The 20,817-nt window shown below is 42.4% G+C and overlaps 1 protein-coding gene across 4 annotated transcripts in view; it reads right to left on the bottom strand.

Annotated features, from left to right (window-relative positions):
- Nucleotides 1-268: 268 nt before the first annotated feature.
- The window catches only part of LOC115111378 (cell surface hyaluronidase-like), a 45,038-nt gene continuing 24,489 nt past the window's right edge, over nt 269-20,817 (bottom strand). For all 4 annotated transcript variants that reach the window (XM_029637366.2, XM_029637368.2, XM_029637367.2 and 1 more), the window contains exons 12-24: nt 18,252-18,340; nt 17,531-17,662; nt 17,104-17,139; nt 16,823-16,978; nt 5,890-6,067; nt 4,263-4,478; nt 3,929-4,140; nt 3,504-3,686; nt 3,061-3,283; nt 2,834-2,935; nt 2,417-2,562; nt 1,995-2,101; nt 269-1,774 (exon numbers count right to left, since the gene is read on the bottom strand). In XM_029637366.2, the coding sequence (XP_029493226.1) occupies nt 1,581-1,774; nt 1,995-2,101; nt 2,417-2,562; nt 2,834-2,935; nt 3,061-3,283; nt 3,504-3,686; nt 3,929-4,140; nt 4,263-4,478; nt 5,890-6,067; nt 16,823-16,978; nt 17,104-17,139; nt 17,531-17,662; nt 18,252-18,340 (1,974 nt within the window). In that variant the 3' untranslated portion in view covers nt 269-1,580. The remainder of the gene's footprint in view (nt 1,775-1,994; nt 2,102-2,416; nt 2,563-2,833; nt 2,936-3,060; nt 3,284-3,503; nt 3,687-3,928; nt 4,141-4,262; nt 4,479-5,889; nt 6,068-16,822; nt 16,979-17,103; nt 17,140-17,530; nt 17,663-18,251; nt 18,341-20,817) is intronic.

The raw sequence follows: 20,817 nt of genomic DNA, 5'->3' as shown, positions 1-20,817 counted from the left end.
TGAAAACTCATGTTACAGATTGATGGCATGGTTCCTAACTATTAGAACAAGCCTGCCCTCAAGTGGTAAGATTGTCAAGTAGCAAGTACATTAGAAATGCACTGTTCTTGATCGTCTCCCTACCTAAACTTTCTTGCCCACTATAACCCAAGTCGACCATACAGCTGCCCCATTAGTCTCATAGGCTAGATCAGAGATCTATCATTAAGTCATCCTAGAGGCATCCTTGATTTTGTTGAATACATCAGCTAAAATAATGACAAGACAATGATGACAGGACACTTTATCACAAAGTTATCATCTCTGCAATTTCAGAAGAGCACTGAGGATGTGAGAATTCAAATATAAAGGTTTGATTAAAGAAATAAACTCTCATGAGTATAGTGATTTAACATTTCAAATACAACTCACAGCAAATTGAAAGGCACTCTCACAGTATACAGACAGCTTCTCAACATCCCTCAATACTCAATCCTATTCAAAGTGCTCAATTTGGAGTGTGCATCTTAAAAGCATTTGCATAACAAAAAACATCTTATTTACAACAGAACAGTGGTTGAAAAGCAGGTCCTTCTCTTCAGAGGCTCTCTCACAATGGTTGCATTAATTTTAACTCGTCCAGGACACTGGGTAGGCAGAGTTTGCAAATTCTTGACCATTTCTTAGATCTTAAAGTGAAATCTTCACCGGGCGAACTAAACTGAATGCACCCAATCACATACAGAAAGTCACTAATCGCCGGCACAGTGGGGGAGCCCCTTTTCAAATCACCTGCTGAGACCACAGAGGTACAGTGAGCCATGGTTTTGGTATGGACTACTAGTCTGTGTTCGTGTCAAGGCCAGATTTACCTTGTAAAATGTCCCCCCGTAACACATACTTTTGGCATTTATACGTAATTAACAACATACATGACCATACTAAAAGGTAAATTAGTTGGAAATGCAGTTTCAATGGTAAGATAATGAGAAGAAAAAGAGAAACAAACCATCTCTGCTGCATGCGTAGCCAGCCCTAGGGGAAAGTGTCACTGTGTAGAGATCAAATAAATATGGAACAAAAAAGGACACATCCTGGGAAAAAAGGTTTGTTGGAAATACAACAATCTCAACGGAATCTAATACAAAATGTTTTCATTAAGATACAGCTGCCCTTAACAGATCTAGTCGCTGAACAAAATGCCTCCAGGGACATGCAAAAACTGCAGAAAAAAGGAGTGAGGAAACAGACAGTTTTTCCTTTGATTTGCTCATTCAGTCTTCTTCTAAATTATGTGTTTCGTCTATGGACGTGGTGAGCAGCAGGCAGGTCAAACGCTGGCCTGAACCAACAACCCATCAGGTAACTGATACAAGTGTCAGGCCACACAAGTTTGATGTGGTTACTTACTTTGTTAATTTGCTCTTATAATTCCATTATGGGTCCATCCCCATTGATACACACACACACACACACACACACACAGTAAATTACCCCCCAAATTATTAAACATCTTTGCCAATAAAATAATAAATAAAAGTTCAGCAGTTCACATTCATTCGCTGGTTGGTTGTGTTTTGGTTAAATTGTGTTTACATTTGTCATTGTGGTCCTGTGGCGGTCCTCAGTAGCTCCAGGTCTCTGCGTGTGCTGGTCTGTGTGCAGCCATAGGCCTCCAGGCCCAGGGGGAGGTAGCGCTCCTGCAGCCCCAGCCCCTCCTCACCCTCCCCAACCAGGATGGAGGCCCACGGAGGGGGGGCAGAGCCACCCTGGAACCCCCAAAACACCAGGCTCTCTGTGAGAGAAACACAAAGTGTCATGTGGAAAATACTGTAATGAGGTGAGCAGGGAAAGAAGAAAAAGTATAAATCGCAGAGAAAATACATAGTTGGAGAGACAGCAGGAAGAAAAGAGGAAAACAACAATAACGAGGAACAGAGAATTGGATAGAAAAACCAGACCTGGCCTACAGTAATAGCACCCGCAACAGGGAACCATTTGAGAGTGACACCTACCTTTACTCTGCAGATCTGCTGCCTTAGTCATTCCCAGGGGGACCAGATATTGTGCAACACTGACCAAGCCATCGGGCTGCCCTCGCGTTCCCAGAAGCACTATTGACCTATTCATGAGAAAAATATAAGCAATTATGATTCATCGATTTCCCCATCAAGTCAAACACCTCTGATCAAAATTATAGAACTTCTACCAGACGAAGAAATGCTACCTCTTACAATTCTCTTAAATGCACCTTGTTGCAATGAAACCAATAGAAAAGTGCCAAAAGCGCAAACCCCACCGAACTGGCACTCCAGGTTGACTAAAGCAATGCTCAAAGTATTTGAAAGATTTCAAATAGTATTTGAACCCAGGTCTGCAACAGACCACCAATCGAGTTCTAACTCCAACCAGCAAGGGCCTAATTCTTCCCCCTCACCTCTTTGGTAATCCAGTTTTAAGATAGTCCTCCATTTTGGAGTCCATTTTGGAGAAAAATCTCTTATTTGTGACTTTTCCAGAGCAGGCATCAACAGAGACCAGGAAGATGCCTGGCTCTGTGAAGGAGAATGTCTCACTGTTCACCTGAGAGAAGAAGACATTGTAGAAAAGTGGGTAAGAGATCCAGCTGGCATGCTACAACCACAAACCGATTCAAAATATGGGTGGTGCTTTTGTATTGATCAATAGTGTATTAATAAATTAGTATTTCATTCATAAACATTTATAATGGCCGTTTGATGAAAGTTAAACAACAGCACACCAACAACATGCAAACACTCATTATGCACACTGTGGCACCGGGACACTATTCTCTAATGTAATACTGTGTTATATTTAAACCTGTGGCACTCACAGTGATAAAGGATTGTGTGTCTCCAGTCTGCTGCTCCTTGCTGCTGAGCGATTTGATCTGAGTTTGGAGGTAGGAGTTCCACGGGTCACTGGAAAACACCAGCTACCAGAAAACACACAGATTAATGCAGGGCTTTTATGTCAGACAGCACAACATGAGCTCATCCCTTTTCCAATAGAATTGCATACTAATGGAACAAAGACAGTGTGGTGGACTACCAGGCTAACCTGGGAGGCCCCACAGTCCTTGCATGGTTGGTTGCTGAGGGTGGGCATGGGGACCACTGCCGAGGGAGTCTTGGTGTATTTGGGGTAGGCCTTGGCCGTGCAGTTACAGGTCAGTTTGGAGGACGACGTGGTGGCCATCACCTTCACTCTCTCGCAACCCTTAACCGAGCAGTAACTGTGGCCATCGCGCCCCTGCCTCGCCCGCAAATACAGCCACAGCAAGCTGGGAGAGGAGAGAGGTCGGTGTTAATTGAAAGAGAGTGATGAAGGAGAGCGAGACAGACAGAGGGGCGAATCCTAACTTAAGCAAAATGTTCACTTAAAAATGTTACTTAGTCATACTATTGAAGTCAATAGGAGACTAAGTAAAAATTCTAGAGGGAGAGAGAGGTACAGTAGATATAGCCATATGGATAGAGACATTAGGGTATAGTGACTCTCACCCCACACTGCGGTCAAAGAAATACTTCCTCTCCAGCAGCCTCTTCTCCAGTTCAGCGAGGGAGAACACAGGCCCATAGTCGCTGATGTCATCGAAAATGTTACTCTGGCGGTCGTTGATGTCAGCCATGACCTGGAAGGTGGTGTCTGACGGGTAGCAGAGACCCACCAGCACCCAGTCACCTCTGGAGAGAAAGGAGGAGTCAACAGGCGACAATGAAGGTTAGAGATCTGTCTTACAAACTGACAAACACATCCTCTTATAGCACACACATTCAAACACACAGCAGAAAAACCAGAGACCTCCTGACCCAAATCCTGTGTATCGAGACCGGAACGAGACCAAGACCAGTTTCAATGTGGACAAACACCCAGACCAACCACCTTAAAAGACACACATACTCATCAGTCCCAGTGTTCCACTCACTGGTTGAAGTTAATGAGGGAAAGGACAATCTCTCTGGGAGCCGGACCGTTCCAATGCAGGGTGTAGCTCTTGCTCATCATGAGGATAGGCTGGTACTGCTGAGACAGTGCCCCTTGGCTGTTAATACCCCTCAGCACCAGAGGAGCCTCAGGGTAGTCATCTCTACTGATGGACAGACTGAGGCTGGAAGCTCCCTGGGTCTGGATATACACCTGGAGGACACGCATTAGAAAATGATAGAGCAATAGAGTTTGGTCAATTCTATGCAGTGTATATCCTAAGCAGTGAATAAAGTCACTGGTGATAGGCATTAGGGCCACTGTCCCATCCGTACCTGAGAGTAGGTGCCACTGCAGACCACTCCGTTCCACTGGGTGATGTTGACACAGCCGGGGTGACGGATCAGGTAGTTGTCTGCTCTGCCTACATACGTGTCCCTGTAGCCCGTCACAGAGCCGTCCACGTCATGGAATATTGAGTTCTTATCCCCGTCCAGATCATTCTCGTCGAACCACTGGCCCGGACGCCCGAAGAATGCCCTCAGACCCACCTGTCACAAACAATAGGTTTTAAAAGACAGACATGACAAAACACAACTAGTGACTTACAAAGATATGTATGGCCTAAAAAGTGATGACGCGCAATTTGGTGTGCAGGTTTCCTAACTTTGATCTTATAGGTCAATAGTATTTGAGAGTTGAGCTGAATGTATATTATGGTCGTATTCATTAATATAGACTGTAGCAAAACGTTCCTAATGAATTCAACCCAGGTGTCAGTGATGAGCGTTAAACAAAAGTCCTTGAAAGCCATTTTGAAAAGGGACATTTTGAGTTTAGTCAAGCTTGAAAAGTTGAGTCGAGCTTGTCACCACATCCGACACTAGAGGGCTCTCCAATTCAGAATGACTTTCACCCAGAACCTCCCCTTCGCTCTCCCCATCTCTCAGCATGGGGTCTCCACCAAACCACTGGTTCCAGTAAAATTCCAACTCAGTAACTCAGCTCTCTGCTGTGTTCCAGGACAATAGAGATTTTTCCAACAGATAAGACCGAACCAACGGCCAAAAGGAAACAGGCAGAGGGAAAGAGTGCATGCAGGAAAACAGTGTCTGATCCCTGCACTTCCAAATCAAAGCTTTCAATGTAAACACAAGTGGCACAAAAACTAAACTAGGCCCATCAGAATGGAATCATGACCATGTGCAAACAAGCAGACGGAGGTTTCAGATGGTTATTTTGCCTGATTTGGCAAAGGAAAACTCCATAGACACTAATGTTTCAGTCAGTGACCTTTATCAAATCATATCAAATATAAGTTTATTGGTCACATACACGGTGTAGAAGATGTTATAGCAGATGAAGATAAATGCTTATGCTACTAGCTCCAAACAATGCAGTAAAATGTCAAACATATACACAAATCATTTTAAAAAATGTATCTTGAAATGTCAGAACGAATCCAATGAATCCAAATAGCACATAACAGTAATGCAATCTATATGTATATACACCAGATGAATCTACTAAGAATGATATAGGGTGGGCTATGTAAAAAATCCAGTATATAAAAATACATAAGCAGTGTGTAGAAACAGTGTAACTAAAATGCAATGTACAGTAGTAGAAATATTAGAACATATTATTTAAATACATAGTACAAAACCCCAAGGCAAAATGGATAGAATTGCAGGAATTTTTCTTCCGGACCAGAGTCCAGATATAATTATCACATTCTTATCAGACTTTTTGTTTGTAACATCATTATTACGTCAGTATTTGAGAACAACAGAGACGAGGCAATGGCCCTTCTCCTGAAGTGTGCAATCGTAAACTCTAAGGAATATGGCAGAAACTCCCTACACCATGCTTACACCAATCCAATGCTTTTCAATGCATGAGGGTCAGAGAATGAGTGTGCACTTCTAGGATGAAAGGTGGAGTGATGTGATGGCTACTCACAGTGGGCTGGAAGCTGAGCTTGGACAGGTTGTTGCGTGGTGTGAGCTGCCAGGTGTTCTTTAGGTTGAAGCCCACCGCGCTGGTGAAACGCTCCTTTGTCGGGATGTAATTTCGGAATGTGCTCTGAGTGATCCGCACAGGACCGTCATAGATCTGGAAGCCGCGGATCGGGAACGTCCTTTAAAAAATCCGTATGAGAGTCACAACAAACATGACTGGAGTCACACCGAGCTAACACAAACAAAACAAGTCACGTTACGTTCAAGACAGCATCAGCTGATCCAGAGCATCTACACTGACTGTACAAAACATTAAGAATACCTGCTCTTTCCATGACAGACTGACCAGGTGAATCCAGATGAAAGCTATTATCCCTTATTGATGTCACTTGTTAAATCCACTTCAATCAGTGTAGATGAAGGGGAGGAGACAGGTTAACGAAGGATTTTTAATCCTTGATACAATTAAGACATGGATTGTGTATGTGTGCCATTCAGAGTGTGAATGGGCAAGACAAGGCAGCAGCTACTCCTCCTGGGATCCAAACATAAAGCACTTACATTACATTAAATCAAAAGATAAAACAGTACATCATATAACATTATTACACTACTACATATCTAAAATAAAAAAATGTTTGATACCACTATACAACAATATCACAGTGCATGTGTGTCCATGCGTCTGTGTCTCTTCACAGTCCCTGTCGTTCCATGAGATGTATTTTTTCTGATTCTACTGCTTGCATCAGTTACCTGATGTGGAATAGTTCCATGTAGTCATGGCTCTATGTAGTACTGTGCGTCTCCCATAGTCTGTTCTGGACTTTGAAGAGACCTCTGTTGTCATGTCTTGTGGGGTATGCATGGGTGTCCGTACATTCAGCTTGTCAACACCTCTTTCAAAAAACAAGAGGTCATGAAGTCCATCTCTCTTCCACTTTGAGCCATGAAAGATTGACATGCATGTCATTAATGTTAGCTCTCCGTGTACTTTTAAGGGCCAGCCGTGCTGCCCTGTTCTGAGTCAACTGCAATCTTCCTAAGTCCCTCTTTGTGGCACTTGACCACACTACTGAACAGTGGTTCACAACCCGAAGAACATCCAGCCAACTTCACACAACTGTGGGAAGCATTGGAGTCAATATGTGCCAGCATTCCTGTGGAACGATTCAACACCTTGTAGAGACCATGCCCCAATGAATTAAGACTGTTCTGATGGCAAATAGTGTGGGGGGGGGGCAACTCAATATTAGGAAGGTGTTCTTAATGTTTTGTACATTCAGTGTATAGCTATTTATAACACCGGAGAGAAACATTAGGCCTATTGCTAGCTTCATCAGCTTGTTGTCTTATCAGTGGGGAAAAACAGTCATATAAGTCTAACTAGATAACAGAAGGATACGTTGTTTTGTCTCACTCTGAAAAGCCTGGCTGTGACCAAACATCTAACCGTTAGTGTGGTCAGGAAGTGTGTAAAAAGGCCAGAGAGGGATGACAGGGCCGTCATGAATGAGGGAGCAGCTGGAGAAATCAGGGCATGCAGCAATTAGCTGTTACCACGTTTTACAGCCTCCAAAGAGGGAGCTGCCAGAGAAGGGAATATGCAAAGCAACATATGTTAGGAACTTTATATCACCCTTTATGTAGTATGACTTTGCTTATAAATAATTTTGTAAGCAATAACTTAGTGCTTATGGAGACTTTATAAATGCTCTAATTCCTTCCTAAGTTGTAGTTTGTTTAAATTGTGACCAAACCCTCAACTCTGATATAACAACCTGTCATACAGGCTCCTTACTAATTGTGTTTTTTGGGGTGCTGTTTTGAACTTTTTTGAACATAATGTTTCTGCCATCGTTTCTTATGACCGAAAAAAGCTTCTGGACATCAGAACAGCGATTTCTCACCTTGAACTGGAGAATATTTTTTCTTTAATGAGTCGTAAGTAAAGGATATACTGCTCCTCCCGGACCAGGCCCAAATCCCTGTTATTCATATGAAGAGGAGACGTTGTTACAGAGGTCGTAGAGCCGGATGCCTGGCGAGACTGCGTCAGCGAGTGGATAATCCGCCTTTACCCTCCATTATACTGGCAAACATACAATCACTTGAGAATAAACTGGATGAGCTCCGTTCGAGACTATCCTATCAATGGGACATTAAAAACGGTAATATCCTGTTTCATCAAGTCGTAGCTGAACAAGGACATGGATAATATACAGTTAGCTGTGTTTTCCGTGCATCGGCAAGACAGAACAGCAGCAGTAAGATCAGGGAGGGTGGTGTGTCTTTGTCAACAACAGCTTGTGTGCAATCTCTAATATTAAGAAAGTCTCAAGGTTTTGTTCACCTGAGTTAGAGTACCTCATGGTAAGCTGTAGACAACACTATTCTTCGTAGCTGTCTATTATCCACCACACACCGATGCTGGCACTAAGACCGCACTCAACAAGCTGTATAAGGTCATAAGCAAACAATAAAATACTCATTCAGAGGCGGCGCTCTTAGTGGCTGGGGACTTTAATGTTGGAAAACTGAAATCTGTTCTACCTCATTTTTATCAGCATGTCACATGTGCAACCAGAGGGGGGAAACAAACTCTAGATCACCTTTACTCCACACACACAGAAGTGTACAAAGCTCCCTCTCACCCTCTATTTGGCAAATCTGATCATAACTCTATCCTCCTGATTCCTGCTTACAAGCAAAAACAGGAAGTACCAGTGATGCGCTCAACACAGAAGTGGATGCTAAGCTACAGGACTGTCTCGCTAGAAAATACTGGAATATGTTCCGGGATTCATCCGATGGCATTGAGGAGTATACCACATCAGTCACCGGCTTCATTAATACATGCATCTACGACGTCGTCCCTACAATGAACATACGTACATATCCCAACCAGAAGCCATGGATTACAGGCAACATCTGTACTTAGCTAAAGGCTAGAGTTGACGCTTTCAAGGAGCGGGACACTAATCCGGACACTTATAATAAATCCCATTACCCCCTCCGATGAACCATCAAACAGGCAAAGCATCAACACAGGACTAAGATCGAATCCTACTACGCCTGCTCTGATGCTCGTCGGATGTGGCAGGGCTTGCAAACTATCACGGAATACAAAGAGAAACACAGCCGCGAGCTGTCCAGTGACGCAGACCTACTAGACAATTAAGCCTTCTATGCTCGCTTCGAGGCAAAAAACACTGAACCAAGCATGAGAGCACCAGCTGTTCCGGATGACTGCGATCACACTCTCTGTAGCCAATATGAGTAAGACCTTTCAATCTTCAGGATCGGGCCCTTTTTTTCAATTTCGCCTAAAATGACACCCCAATCTAACTGCCTGTAGCCCAGGACCTGAAGCAAGGTAATGCATATTCTTGATACCATTTGAAAGGAAATACTTTGTAGTTTGTGGAAATTTGAAAATAATGTAGGATAATATAACACATTAGATCTGGTAAAAGATAATACTAAGAAAAAAAACATGCATTTTTTTGTATTTTTCTTTTGTGCCATCATCTTTGAAATGCAAGAGTAAGGCCATAATGTATTATTCTGGCCCAGCCACAATTTAGATTTTGGCCACTAGATGGCAGCAGTGTATGTATCAAGTTTTAGACTGATCCAATGAACCACTGCATATCTGTTCAAAATATTGTATTAAGACTGCCCAAATGTGCCTACATTTTCATAATTGTGCACTCTCCTCAAACAATAGCATGGTATTCTTTCACTGTAATAGCTACTTACTGTAAATTGGACAGTGCAGTTAGATTAACAAGAATCTAATAAATCACATTAGCCTACTGTAGTTCAACCATCCTGCGGGGGGGGGGGGGGGGGGGACACTGAATCTGTATTATCCACGCCAAACTTCGTGCAAACCCAGATTAACAAGAATTTAAGCTTTCTGCCCATATCAGATATGTCTATGTCGTGGGAAATGTTCTTGTTACTTACAACCTCATGCTAATCACATTAGCCTACGTTAGCTCAACCGTCCAGCGGGGGGACAACGTTAAAGGTTAAACAGGTTAACATTCACAAGGCCGCAGGGCCAGAGTGATTACCAGGACGCGTACTCAGAGCATTCGCTGACCAGCTGGCACTGACATTTTCAACCTCTCCCTGACCCAGTCTGTAATACCTACATGTTTCAAGCAGACAACCATAGTCCCTGTGGCCAAGAACACTGAGGTAACCTGCCTAGATGACTACCGCCTCGTAGCACTCACATCTGCAGCCATGAAATGCTTTGAAAGGCCGGTCATGGCTCCCTCCAATTAGCATACCACCCAAACAGATCTACAGATAACGCAATCTCTATTGCACTCCACACGGCCCTTTCCCAGCTGGATACAAGGAAAACCTACCTGAGAATGCTGTTCATTGACTACAGATCAGCATTCAACAACATAGTGCCCTCCAAGTTCACTAAGCAAAGGACCCTGGGACTGAACACCTTCCTCTGGAACTGGATCTTGGAGTACATCACTGGGGATGAGCTTCCTGCCATCCAGGACCTCTATAAAAGGCTCCTTAACAGCTTCTACACCCAAGCCATAAGACAGTTAATCAAATGGCTACACAGACTATTTTCATTGACTCCCTTTTTTAATCGTATTCTTTATATATTTTTTTGCACCGAGTCTCTTGCACAGGCTTGATGTACACTCACTGGACTCTAACCACACACTCACACATATTTCACACACACACACACACATTTCTTCACATACGCTGCTGCTATTCTGTTTATTATCTATGCATAGTCACTTTACCCCGAACTACATGTACAGTGCCTTGCGAAAGTATTCGGCCCCCTTGAACTTTGCGACCTTTTGCCACATTTCAGGCTTCAAACATAAAGATATAAAACTGTATTTTTTTGTGAAGAATCAACAACAAGTGGGACACAATCATGAAGTGGAACGACATTTATTGGATATTTCAAACTTTTTTAACAAATCAAAAACTGAAAAATTGGGCGTGCAAAATACTTTCGCAAGGCACTGTACATATTACATCAATTACCTCAACTAACCCATACCCCTGCACATTGACTCAGTACCAGTACACCTTGTATATAGCCTCGTTATTGTATTACTATTTTTCCTTTCGTTTATTTAACAAATGTTTCTTACTTTTTTGTTGTAAATCATGCAGCGCCATGTGTCACGATCGCAGATTTTATATATAAGTGTCGTATATTGACTGAAAGCTTAAATTCTTGTTAATATAACTGCACTGTCCAATTTACAGTAGCATGGCATTTACAAATGCCATGCTATTGTTTGAGAGCTCCTCACAACAATACACTTTTTTCACCGCGATAGGTTTGATCAATTCACCTCTGAAGGTGAAATGTGTACTTACATTCTGAAATCTTGCTCTGATTTATCATCCAAAGGGTCCCAGAGATAACATGAAGTGTCGTTTTGTTAGATCAAATCATTTTTCATATCGTAAAAAGGTCCATATAGCATGCACAATCGATTTTGTATTTCCACTCGTCCAATTTGCAAAGAAAGGAATCTGTGAAAATCTAACCCTAAACTTTGTTTCAACTAGTCAAATCACGTTCGTATGTATTCCTCCGAGATCCTAGAATGTAACCAGACTTCACTATATCATTAGGTGTGTAGTATATCCTATAGGACACCATATTTGGTCAGAGAGCGACGCCTTTATGGCACACCGATGACGAGGGCGGTCTTCACTTGATTGACTGTAACTTTGTCAAATAAGCACCAATTGGGGTCAAACAAAGCTAGCTAAATAACCAATGAGCTGGGCTTTACGGTAGTATGCAGAAACCCAGTATCTGTCACACAATGTTGCTGCTAACCTTGTACAACATCAAGCCTTTTCCTTTTGGACAAAAATGATAAGAATATGGAGAGTTATGAAAACTGGGTGTTTTGCAAATGTTGAACTTATAATATGGCTACTAATATTGGAAAAGCTGAATCAAAGTCCAAGTATACAGATTTGACGATATTCTTACAGAAAAATGTAATGTGAATGTAAATGTCTCCTTCACGATTTGCCCAAATGTACCTGGGTGACTTCACACTAAATGTCATGTAGGTCTGAATCTGTCGGAAACGTTCCACATACACTGCTGCCATCTTGTGGACACCATAAGAATTACAACCAGAGTGATGGCTAGATTGAGGACCTTTCTGTTGCATTTCAAAGATGTTCAAAACTTGTTTTTTTCTTTGTATTTTCTTCTATCAGATATGTTGTGTTTATATTCTCCTACATTCAATTCACATTTCCACAAACTTCAAAGTGTTTCCTTTCAAATAGTACCAAGAATATGCATATCCTTACTTCAGGGCCTGAGCTACTGGTAGTTAGATTTGGGTATGTCATTTTAGATGAAAATTTAACAATAATGCCTAACCCTAATCTTAAATGAAGACCAAAAAGCACATTTTTGTTCTCATGAATTCTTTTACATATAGCCAATTTTGACTTTGCAGCTAGCGGAAATCGCTCAGTTCTTCCTCAAGGACAAGACACATCAATGCTCTCTTTTTTTCTACTGAAAAATGTTTTCCATTGCATACCTTAATGAACCCGAACCTGAGGACGGTCTCTCTGACTGTGGGTGGGTTACAGCCTGCTCCCTGTCCCTGATCCGAGTGCTCTTCCGCAAGTGCTCACCGTGACTGTGACTGTTTTTCAGACTGTAAGCAACGCTTTGATTCATTTTGATTGAGTTTGAGTTTATTTTTATTTTTACAGGGACAGTGCACATTAATCAACGTTTCAGTAAAAGTGCCGGTTTTAGCCAGCCGGCTAATTTTCAACCGCAGTCCCTGGGCAGGTTATTAAAAACAATTACAATATAGACAATAGCAACATAGAACAAGCAAGACATAGCAACATAGGACAAGAATACATAGCATACATACAGAGCAACATAGGACAAGCAAGACGTAGCATACAGACAGAACAAAAAGCAGCAAGACAAAATTCATAAAAGCAACAAAGTGTTTCCACACCTCACAAGCTACAGACAACAGACAACATGGAGAGCAGCAACACACAGCTAGGGACCATGTTCACAAATCTGATTGACCTTTAGCCATGTCTTCAAGCATTTTGTGAAAGTGTGATATGTGGTGCAGTTATGTGTGTCTGATGGCAGTGTATTCCAGACATGGGAAGCTCTCACAGAGAATGCAGATTTACTAAAGGTGCTTTTCCTTAGGGAACTATACAGTCACCTCTCATGGCAGACCTTGTGGATCTGCTGCCATATGTCTGGGTTTTCTGTTTAACAAAAATATTGAGTGGAGGGGGAGCCAGGCCATTAAGGATCTTGAATACAAGACATGCGTCGGTGTATTGCACAAGATTTTCCCAACTCAAGAGCTCATGCTTTCTAAGGATGTGACAATGATGATGGCTATTGGGCTTCCTATCAAGCACTTTGAGAGCCTGTTTGTAGACAGACTGAATAGGTTTTAATGTTGTACAGCAAGCTTGGGCCCAACTAGTCAAGCAGTATGTTAAGTGGGGGAGTATCATAGTTTCGAAGTACAGTTTTGCTACCTCTGTAGTCAAACAATTTCGTATAAATCGGAAATTAGCTAGGTTGAATTTGGTTATTTGAATTACCTTTTTCACATGCTTTTTAAAAGAGAGGTTGGAATCAAGTATGATGCCAAGGTACTTAAAATCGGATACCACCTGGAGCTTCTCCCCTGACACATTAGCATCTGTTGCCCTCTTTGTGAAGAACATGCAAACAGTTTTTTTCACATTGAGATGCAAACACGAGTCACTGAGCCACTTTGTAACCTGGACCATTACAGTAGTGAGTTCTTGTGCAGCTTGTTGTTTGCTCTTTGCATGCACATATATCACTGTATCATCTGCATACATTTGAACTTCAGACCCAGTACAGACAGAAGGCAGATCATTAATGTACAGGCTGAACAGGAGGGGCCCCAGTATTGACCCTTGGGGCACGCCCACATCATAGCTACGAGTGGGCGACAGCTCATTGCTCACTCTGACACACTGAGTTCTGCCTTCAAGGTATGATTTCATCCATCTCAAGGCATCAGGGGAAAAGTTGAACTTGGACAATTTTGTGATGAGAATTTCATGGTTAACAGTATCAAAAGCCTTCCTTAGGTCCAGAAACACAGCCCCAACAGCACCCCCTTTGTCCATCTTGGACTTCACATTTTCCAGAAGAAAACAGTTGGCCGTTTCTGTGGAGTGTTTCGCTCTGAAGCCAAACTGCATGGAGTGTAATGTGAAGGGGCTGTTGTTGAGGTGGGCAATCAGTTGTTCTGCTACACACTTTTCAACAACCTTTGATACCACAGGTAGTATACTAATGGGCCTGTAGTTACTCACGTCAGCAGGGTCGCCTGATTTAAAGATGGCCGTTATTATGGCCGACTTCCATACCCTTGGAAACACACCGAGACCAATAGATGTGTTGGTGACCTTAGTAATGGGGCCAATGAGTGACTCTTTGTAGTTTTTAAGAAAGGTAGAGTCCATCCCAAACACATCTTTGGCTTTAGAGTTCTTTAGTGAGCTAATCACCTTGTTCACTTTTGACTCAGAAACCTCCCTTATGATGAAGACAGGTTGAGTGTCATTCACTAGCACTGAGCCCAAGAAACCAGTGGAGGCGTTCTGTGTCAGTACCCTGACAGAGTCAATAAAGTAGGAATTGAAGGCTATTGCTATTTCGACTGCATCCTGTGTTAGATTGTTATTCACCATGATTTCTAGTCTTTTTGCAGTGTTACTATGGTCTTTACCTGTTAACTTTTTTAGATTCTCCCATATCAATTTAGAATTTCCCTTTGCTTCACCAATTATGTTAATAAAAAAAGTTTGCCTTGGCCTGTCTGATTTCTTTCATCACCTTATTTCTCAACATGGTAAACCTACGTCTGTCATGCTCTAATTTAGATTTTAGGGCTATTTTCTTTAGGAAGCCATTTATTGTAGTCTGGATTGTGGATAGAAAAACCTGACTATCAGCTTCCACGTCTGTATAGGACAAGAGATCATTCCAGTTTATTCCCTTAATTGCTTTTTCAAAATAGTTTAATTCACTCCTAGGTATTCTGAGTTGATCCGGCTTTCTAACAGTAGAGAGGTTAAACCTGCTCTTAGACAGCTTTCTGGCTATAAGTGTCAGATTATGATCAGACAGCCCAGTAACCATATTGAATGATTTAGTCACTCTCTCTGGTTTATTACTGAACACCAAATCAATCTGTGTTTTAGAGCAACAAGTCACCCTGGTTGGCCCTTTAACTAGCTGTGTAAGGTCAAAGGTATTAGTGATCCGTTTGAGGGTTTTCCTACAACACTTGTCTTCATAATTAATGTTAAAATCTCCCATTAAGATGACCTCTTTCCCAAAATCACATTCCCTAAGCATGGTATTAAACTGATCAAAAAACACACTTTTGGTGGAAGGTGGCCTATACATTCCAATGAGGGTAAAAGACATTTGGGGAGACAGTGTAACGTTCAGGCCGATACATTCTAGTTCATTATCACATGACCACTCAATTTGTTTACATCGGATATGTTCTTTAATGTAAATCATCACACCCCTCTTCCCTCAATCCTGTCTCTCCTGAAAACATTGTAGCCAGGCACAATCAAAGCAGCACATGGAGAGTGTTTATGGAGCCATGTCTCTGAGAGGCAGAGAAAGTCAAGGTTGGAGTCTGTGAGTAGATGTTGAATTTGATCACTTTTTGGAATGACACTACGAATGTTCAAGTGCCCCCCTAGTAGTCCCTTGGGCTTAGCTCGTGGGTCCCAGATGACTCGAGAGTGATTGACACATTGAAAAAAGTTAAATTTTCTGTGTTTTCTGACGGCTGGGTTTAGGCCGTTTTGTTTCGTTTTGATTAGGGGCAGTTCGGTAGCGCAATTAACAATCCCTCCCGCCTGCACTGGATGCGGGGAACTAATTAAAATAGCTTGCGTACCAGAAGCAGAGTCAGGGATCGCATATAGCGACTCTGGTATGTTTGAAGTGTCAAAATCTATCCTGGAGCCGGGTGAGTCGAGAGAAACCATAGGACCATAGCACTCACCCACCTCCACAGCGGCGACGACCAGTGGACGAGGCCTTCCACCGCTCTCCACTCCGGTGCGTATCACTGGCTCGGTGATATTGGGCCCAGGGTTGAGTTGCACATCCCCGGAGAGCAGGAGGGTAATGAACAGGTAGTTTAACAGTTTCCGATAAATGTTGGACTTGTGTTTGTTACGCCTAAGCGGTTCAGTAGAATAAGGAGCGAGGTAGACTTGGCCATTATTCAGAACATTATGGTATGCTGTGTACTGTCCGCTCCCGCGGAACGGTGAACCAATGTGTTTGGTGTTGATATTCTCCGGTAGTAGACTGATTGTGTCATCCCAGCAAGGACGCACTGAGATTATCAGTAGAGCAGCTACATAACTGACAATCATGGCAGAGTACTGGAGATAAAACACATAATTGCGCTTTAACTCTTTGCATGAGTTACTTAGCTGGGATCGGCGTACACCTGATGGTTTAGATAAAATTACAGCATTCGAATGAGAAGCAGCACCTGCCGCACCACCCTGTCTTCCGTCCGCCATTTTCCTTGTTGAATTGAATGAATGGTTCCTGCCTCTCTGCCTGCAGATGGTACTGCATGTTGGTTTTTTCCTTTCAGTCACTGTTTATCAAAGGAGGCTTACTACGCGGATGGAGGAAATTGGTTCTCAGGAAACACAGAAGTGATAGAAACATTAAAAAAAACATTTATCCTATTACAGGAAGTTAGTCAAAGCAATACTTCCCCTACAAGAGCAATGCCCCTCTCCAACACTATCTGCAGTTTTTTATTACAGTATTTTTCACACGCGCACACACACACACACACCTGTTCCTGGGTAGTGTCCTCATCTTGCCGTCTGCTCCTCCCTGGCCCCAGTACTTGTTCTGGCCTCCGTTGAAGCCACGGTTCCGGCTCTCTCCCACAAACAGAGACTGAGTCACTTCCTGACTGGAACCCTCGTCCTTGGGATAACTACCGTCACTGACGGAGGGAGAGGAAAGGGACAGGATGTGTTTTTGAGCATAAGTGTATGTGTAGTGGGTGTGTTAGGAATGTACAGACAGAAACACAGGTGTAGAAACAGACACAGGAGCCTTGGTACATACCTCGCAAAGGAGAGTCCCACCCCATTGTCTGCAAATCTATAACCAGAGAGAATGAACGTATCATTCATTCTGCATTGTAGACGTGCACTGTGTGAGAGCTCCACTGAGTAGGGCTAACCCAGAAGTGTAGGAGTCACCAGTTCAATGTCATCCATAGAATTGAGGACTGAGAAATAGGAAGTCCTGGCCCTTTGCCACATCCGAGATGGCCACTTGATAACATGTTAGCTTAGCATGCTAGCTACTAATTCTAATGCAAGTTGCTACAGTAAAACCTGAGTCACTTCTGAGACACTTTTCTCTGTGCAAATCATACAGGGACATTGAAGACAGAAGCGATGACATGTGACTACTGCACAGCACATTGATGAACAAGGATACAGTAACCACATTCATGGGCTCAATGAGATGACATCACAGCACTCACCCAGAGTTCTGAATGGTGATGTCACCGCCTCGTATCCAGGCTCCGAGGTCATTGTTCTTAAAGGCGATGAGTGTGTCGATGAGAGCAGCCACCCTGGGACGGTTTGGGTCTGCATTCTCATGTGGACGGAACCTGAAACAGACCCATGTGTAATATGAGTATAGAAACACACACTCTTGATCTTTCTCTCTGACACACAGATACACATACTCTTAGAAAATACACACAGACAAACACTATGCACAGACAAACACTACGCACACAGACAAACACACACAGACAAACACTATGCACACAGACAAACACTACGCACACAGACAAACAAACACACTCAGTCCTCACCTTCACACACAAACACTCACAGCGTAAGCAGTGGTCTTAGATGGCCTAAGCTATTTTCTTTCTATCTGTTGAAGAAGAGGCTTGTATTTGGACAGACTGGTGCAGATTGGAGCCTTGTTTTGTCTGTAAACACAAACCTGCCAGACCCTCCAGACTACTGTACAAGGAGAGTACCGACCAGTACAGGCTATCAAAGTACAGTACAGACCATACCATATAAACTACATACCATCTACAGTAAGTGCTGTAGAGATAGATACTAACTAAACCACAGCCTACTAGACCAAGTAAATATATAGACAATGATTGATCCAAATGATTGATCCCTGCATGTCGAAATTTAATTGTAAATGCAATGTAGTTTGACCTGTATTCTTACCTGGCGTTGTTGTCCAGACACAGGTACTCCCGGGGGTCTGCAGCACTGGCATTGGTGGTCTTCACACCTTTATCAATGAAGAGCCCAGCCTGGATAACACAAACAGGTATGGGAACTATGGTCATAAAGGAGTCGGACAGTTTTACATATTTTGCATGAGAGTGTCGTAATAGCACACAGTAGCAACTCTGTAAAATATATATATTGTCAAATGTACGGGATATAAGAGTGTAGTGTGTAATGTGCAGTTCAAGTGTGAATGCAATGTAATGAGACTGTGTATATACCATAGGTATACACTACCGGTCAAAAGTTTTAGAACACCTATTCATTCAAGGGTTTTCTATATTTTTGCTATTTTCTACATTGTAGAATAATAGTGAAGACATCAAAACTATGAAATAACACATATGGGATCATATGGTAACCAAAAGTGTTAAACAAATCAAAATATATTTGATATTTGAGCTTCTTCAAACAGCCACCCAATGCCTTGATAACAGCTTTGCACACTCTTGGCATTCTCTCAACCAGCTTCATGAGGTAGTCACCTGGAATGCATTTTAATTACTAGGTGTGACTTCTTAAAAGTTAAGTTGTGGAATTTCTTTAATTCTTAATGTGTTTGAGCCAATCAGTTGTGTTGTGACAAGGTAGGGTTGGAAGATAGCCTTATTTGGTAAAAGACCAAGTCAATATTATGGCAAGAACAGCTCAAATAAGCAAAGAGAAATGACAGTCCATCATTAGGTCAGTCAATCCGGAACATTTCAAGAACTTTTAAAGTTTCTTCAAGTGCTATGATGAAACTGGCTCTCATGAGGACCGCCACAGGAATGGAAGACCCAGAGTTACCTCTGCTGCAGAGGATAAGTTCATTAGAGTTAACTGCACCTCAGAAATTACAGCCCAAATAAATGCTTCAGAGTTCAAGTAACAGACACATCTCAACATCAACTGTTCAGAGGAGACTGTGTGAATCAGGCCTTCATGGTTGTATTTCTGCAAAGAAACCACTGCTAAAGGACACCAATGCGAAGAAGAGACTAGCTTGGGCCAAGAAACACGATCAATGGACATTAGACCGGTGGAAATTTGGCCTTTGGTCTGGAGTCCAAATTGGACATTTTTGGTTCTAACCGACGTGTCTTTGTGAGATGTGGTGTGGGTGAACAGATGATCCCTGCATGTGTATTTCCCACCGTAAAGCACGGAGGAGGAGGTGTTCTGGTGTGGGGGATGTCTTGCTGGTGACACTGTCTGCAATTTATTTTTGGGAATTCAAGGCACACTTAACCAGCATGGCTACCACAGCATTCTGCAGCGATACGCCATCCCATCTGGTTTGGGATTAGTGGGACTATCATTTGTTTTTCAACAGGACAATGACCCAACACACCTCCAGGCTGTGATGGAGTGCTGCATCAGATGACCTGGCCACAATCCCCCGACCTCATCCAAATTGATATGGTTTGGAGTGAGTCGGATCGCAGAGTGAAGGAAAAGCAGCCAACAAGTCCTCTTATATGTGGGAACTCCTTCAAGACGGTTGTAAAAGCATTCCAGGTGAAGCTGGTCATCAAGGCAAAGGGTGGCTATTTGAAGAATCTCAAATATAAAATATATTTTGATTTGTTTTTTGGTTACTACATGATCCATATGTGTTATTTCATAGTTTTGATGTCTTCACTATTATTCTACAATGTGGAAAATAGTAAAAATAAAGAAAAACCCTTGAAGGAGTAGCTGTTCTAAAACTTTTGACAAGTAGTGTATAACTGAAGCAGAGTCTTGAGACTGTAAGCTCACTCCTTATGAGAGAGGCACTTGTGGTTAGAGTGGGCAATGGGCTCCCAGTTCACCTAACCTAATTTTGCTATTAAGAGAAAAGTAAGAGAAAATACAAAGAAAAAAAGCATGCATTTTTTTGTATTTTGTTTGTACCATCATCTTTGAAATGTAAGAGAAAGGCCATAATGTATTATTCTAGCCCAGGTGCAATTTAGATTTTGGCCACTAGATGGCAGCAGTATATGTGCAAAGTTTTAGACTGATCCAATTAACCATTTTTTATTTTACCTTTATTTAACTAGGCAAGTCAGTTTTAAGAACAAATTCTTATTTTCAATGATGGCCTAGGAACAGTGGGTTAACTGCCTTGTTCAGGAGCAGAACAACAGCTCAGGGATTTGAACTTGCAACCTTTCTGTTACTAGTCTAACGCTCTAACCACTAGGCTACGCTGCCGCCCCAAAATTGCATAGCTGTTCAAAATGTTGTATCAAAACTGCCCAAATGTGCCTAATTGGTTTATTGATACAAGTTCATAATACAGGTACATAATTGTGCACTCTCCTCAAACAATAGCATGGTATTCTTTCACTGTAATAGCTACTGTAAATAGAACAGTGCAGTTAGATTAACAAGAATTTAAGCTTGTTGCTTACAACCTCATGCTAATCACATTAGCCTACATTAGCTCAACCATCCCGCGGTGGGGACATCGATCCCGTATTATCCACGCCAAACTTGGTGCAAAACCATGCCCACTGGTAACCTAGCAACA

The sequence above is a fragment of the Oncorhynchus nerka genome, linkage group LG27, assembly GCF_034236695.1.
Source record: "Oncorhynchus nerka isolate Pitt River linkage group LG27, Oner_Uvic_2.0, whole genome shotgun sequence".
NCBI lineage: Eukaryota > Metazoa > Chordata > Actinopteri > Salmoniformes > Salmonidae > Oncorhynchus > Oncorhynchus nerka.
The sequence above is the reverse complement of the archived record's forward strand: the minus strand, read 5'-3'. Positions and strand labels throughout refer to the sequence as shown.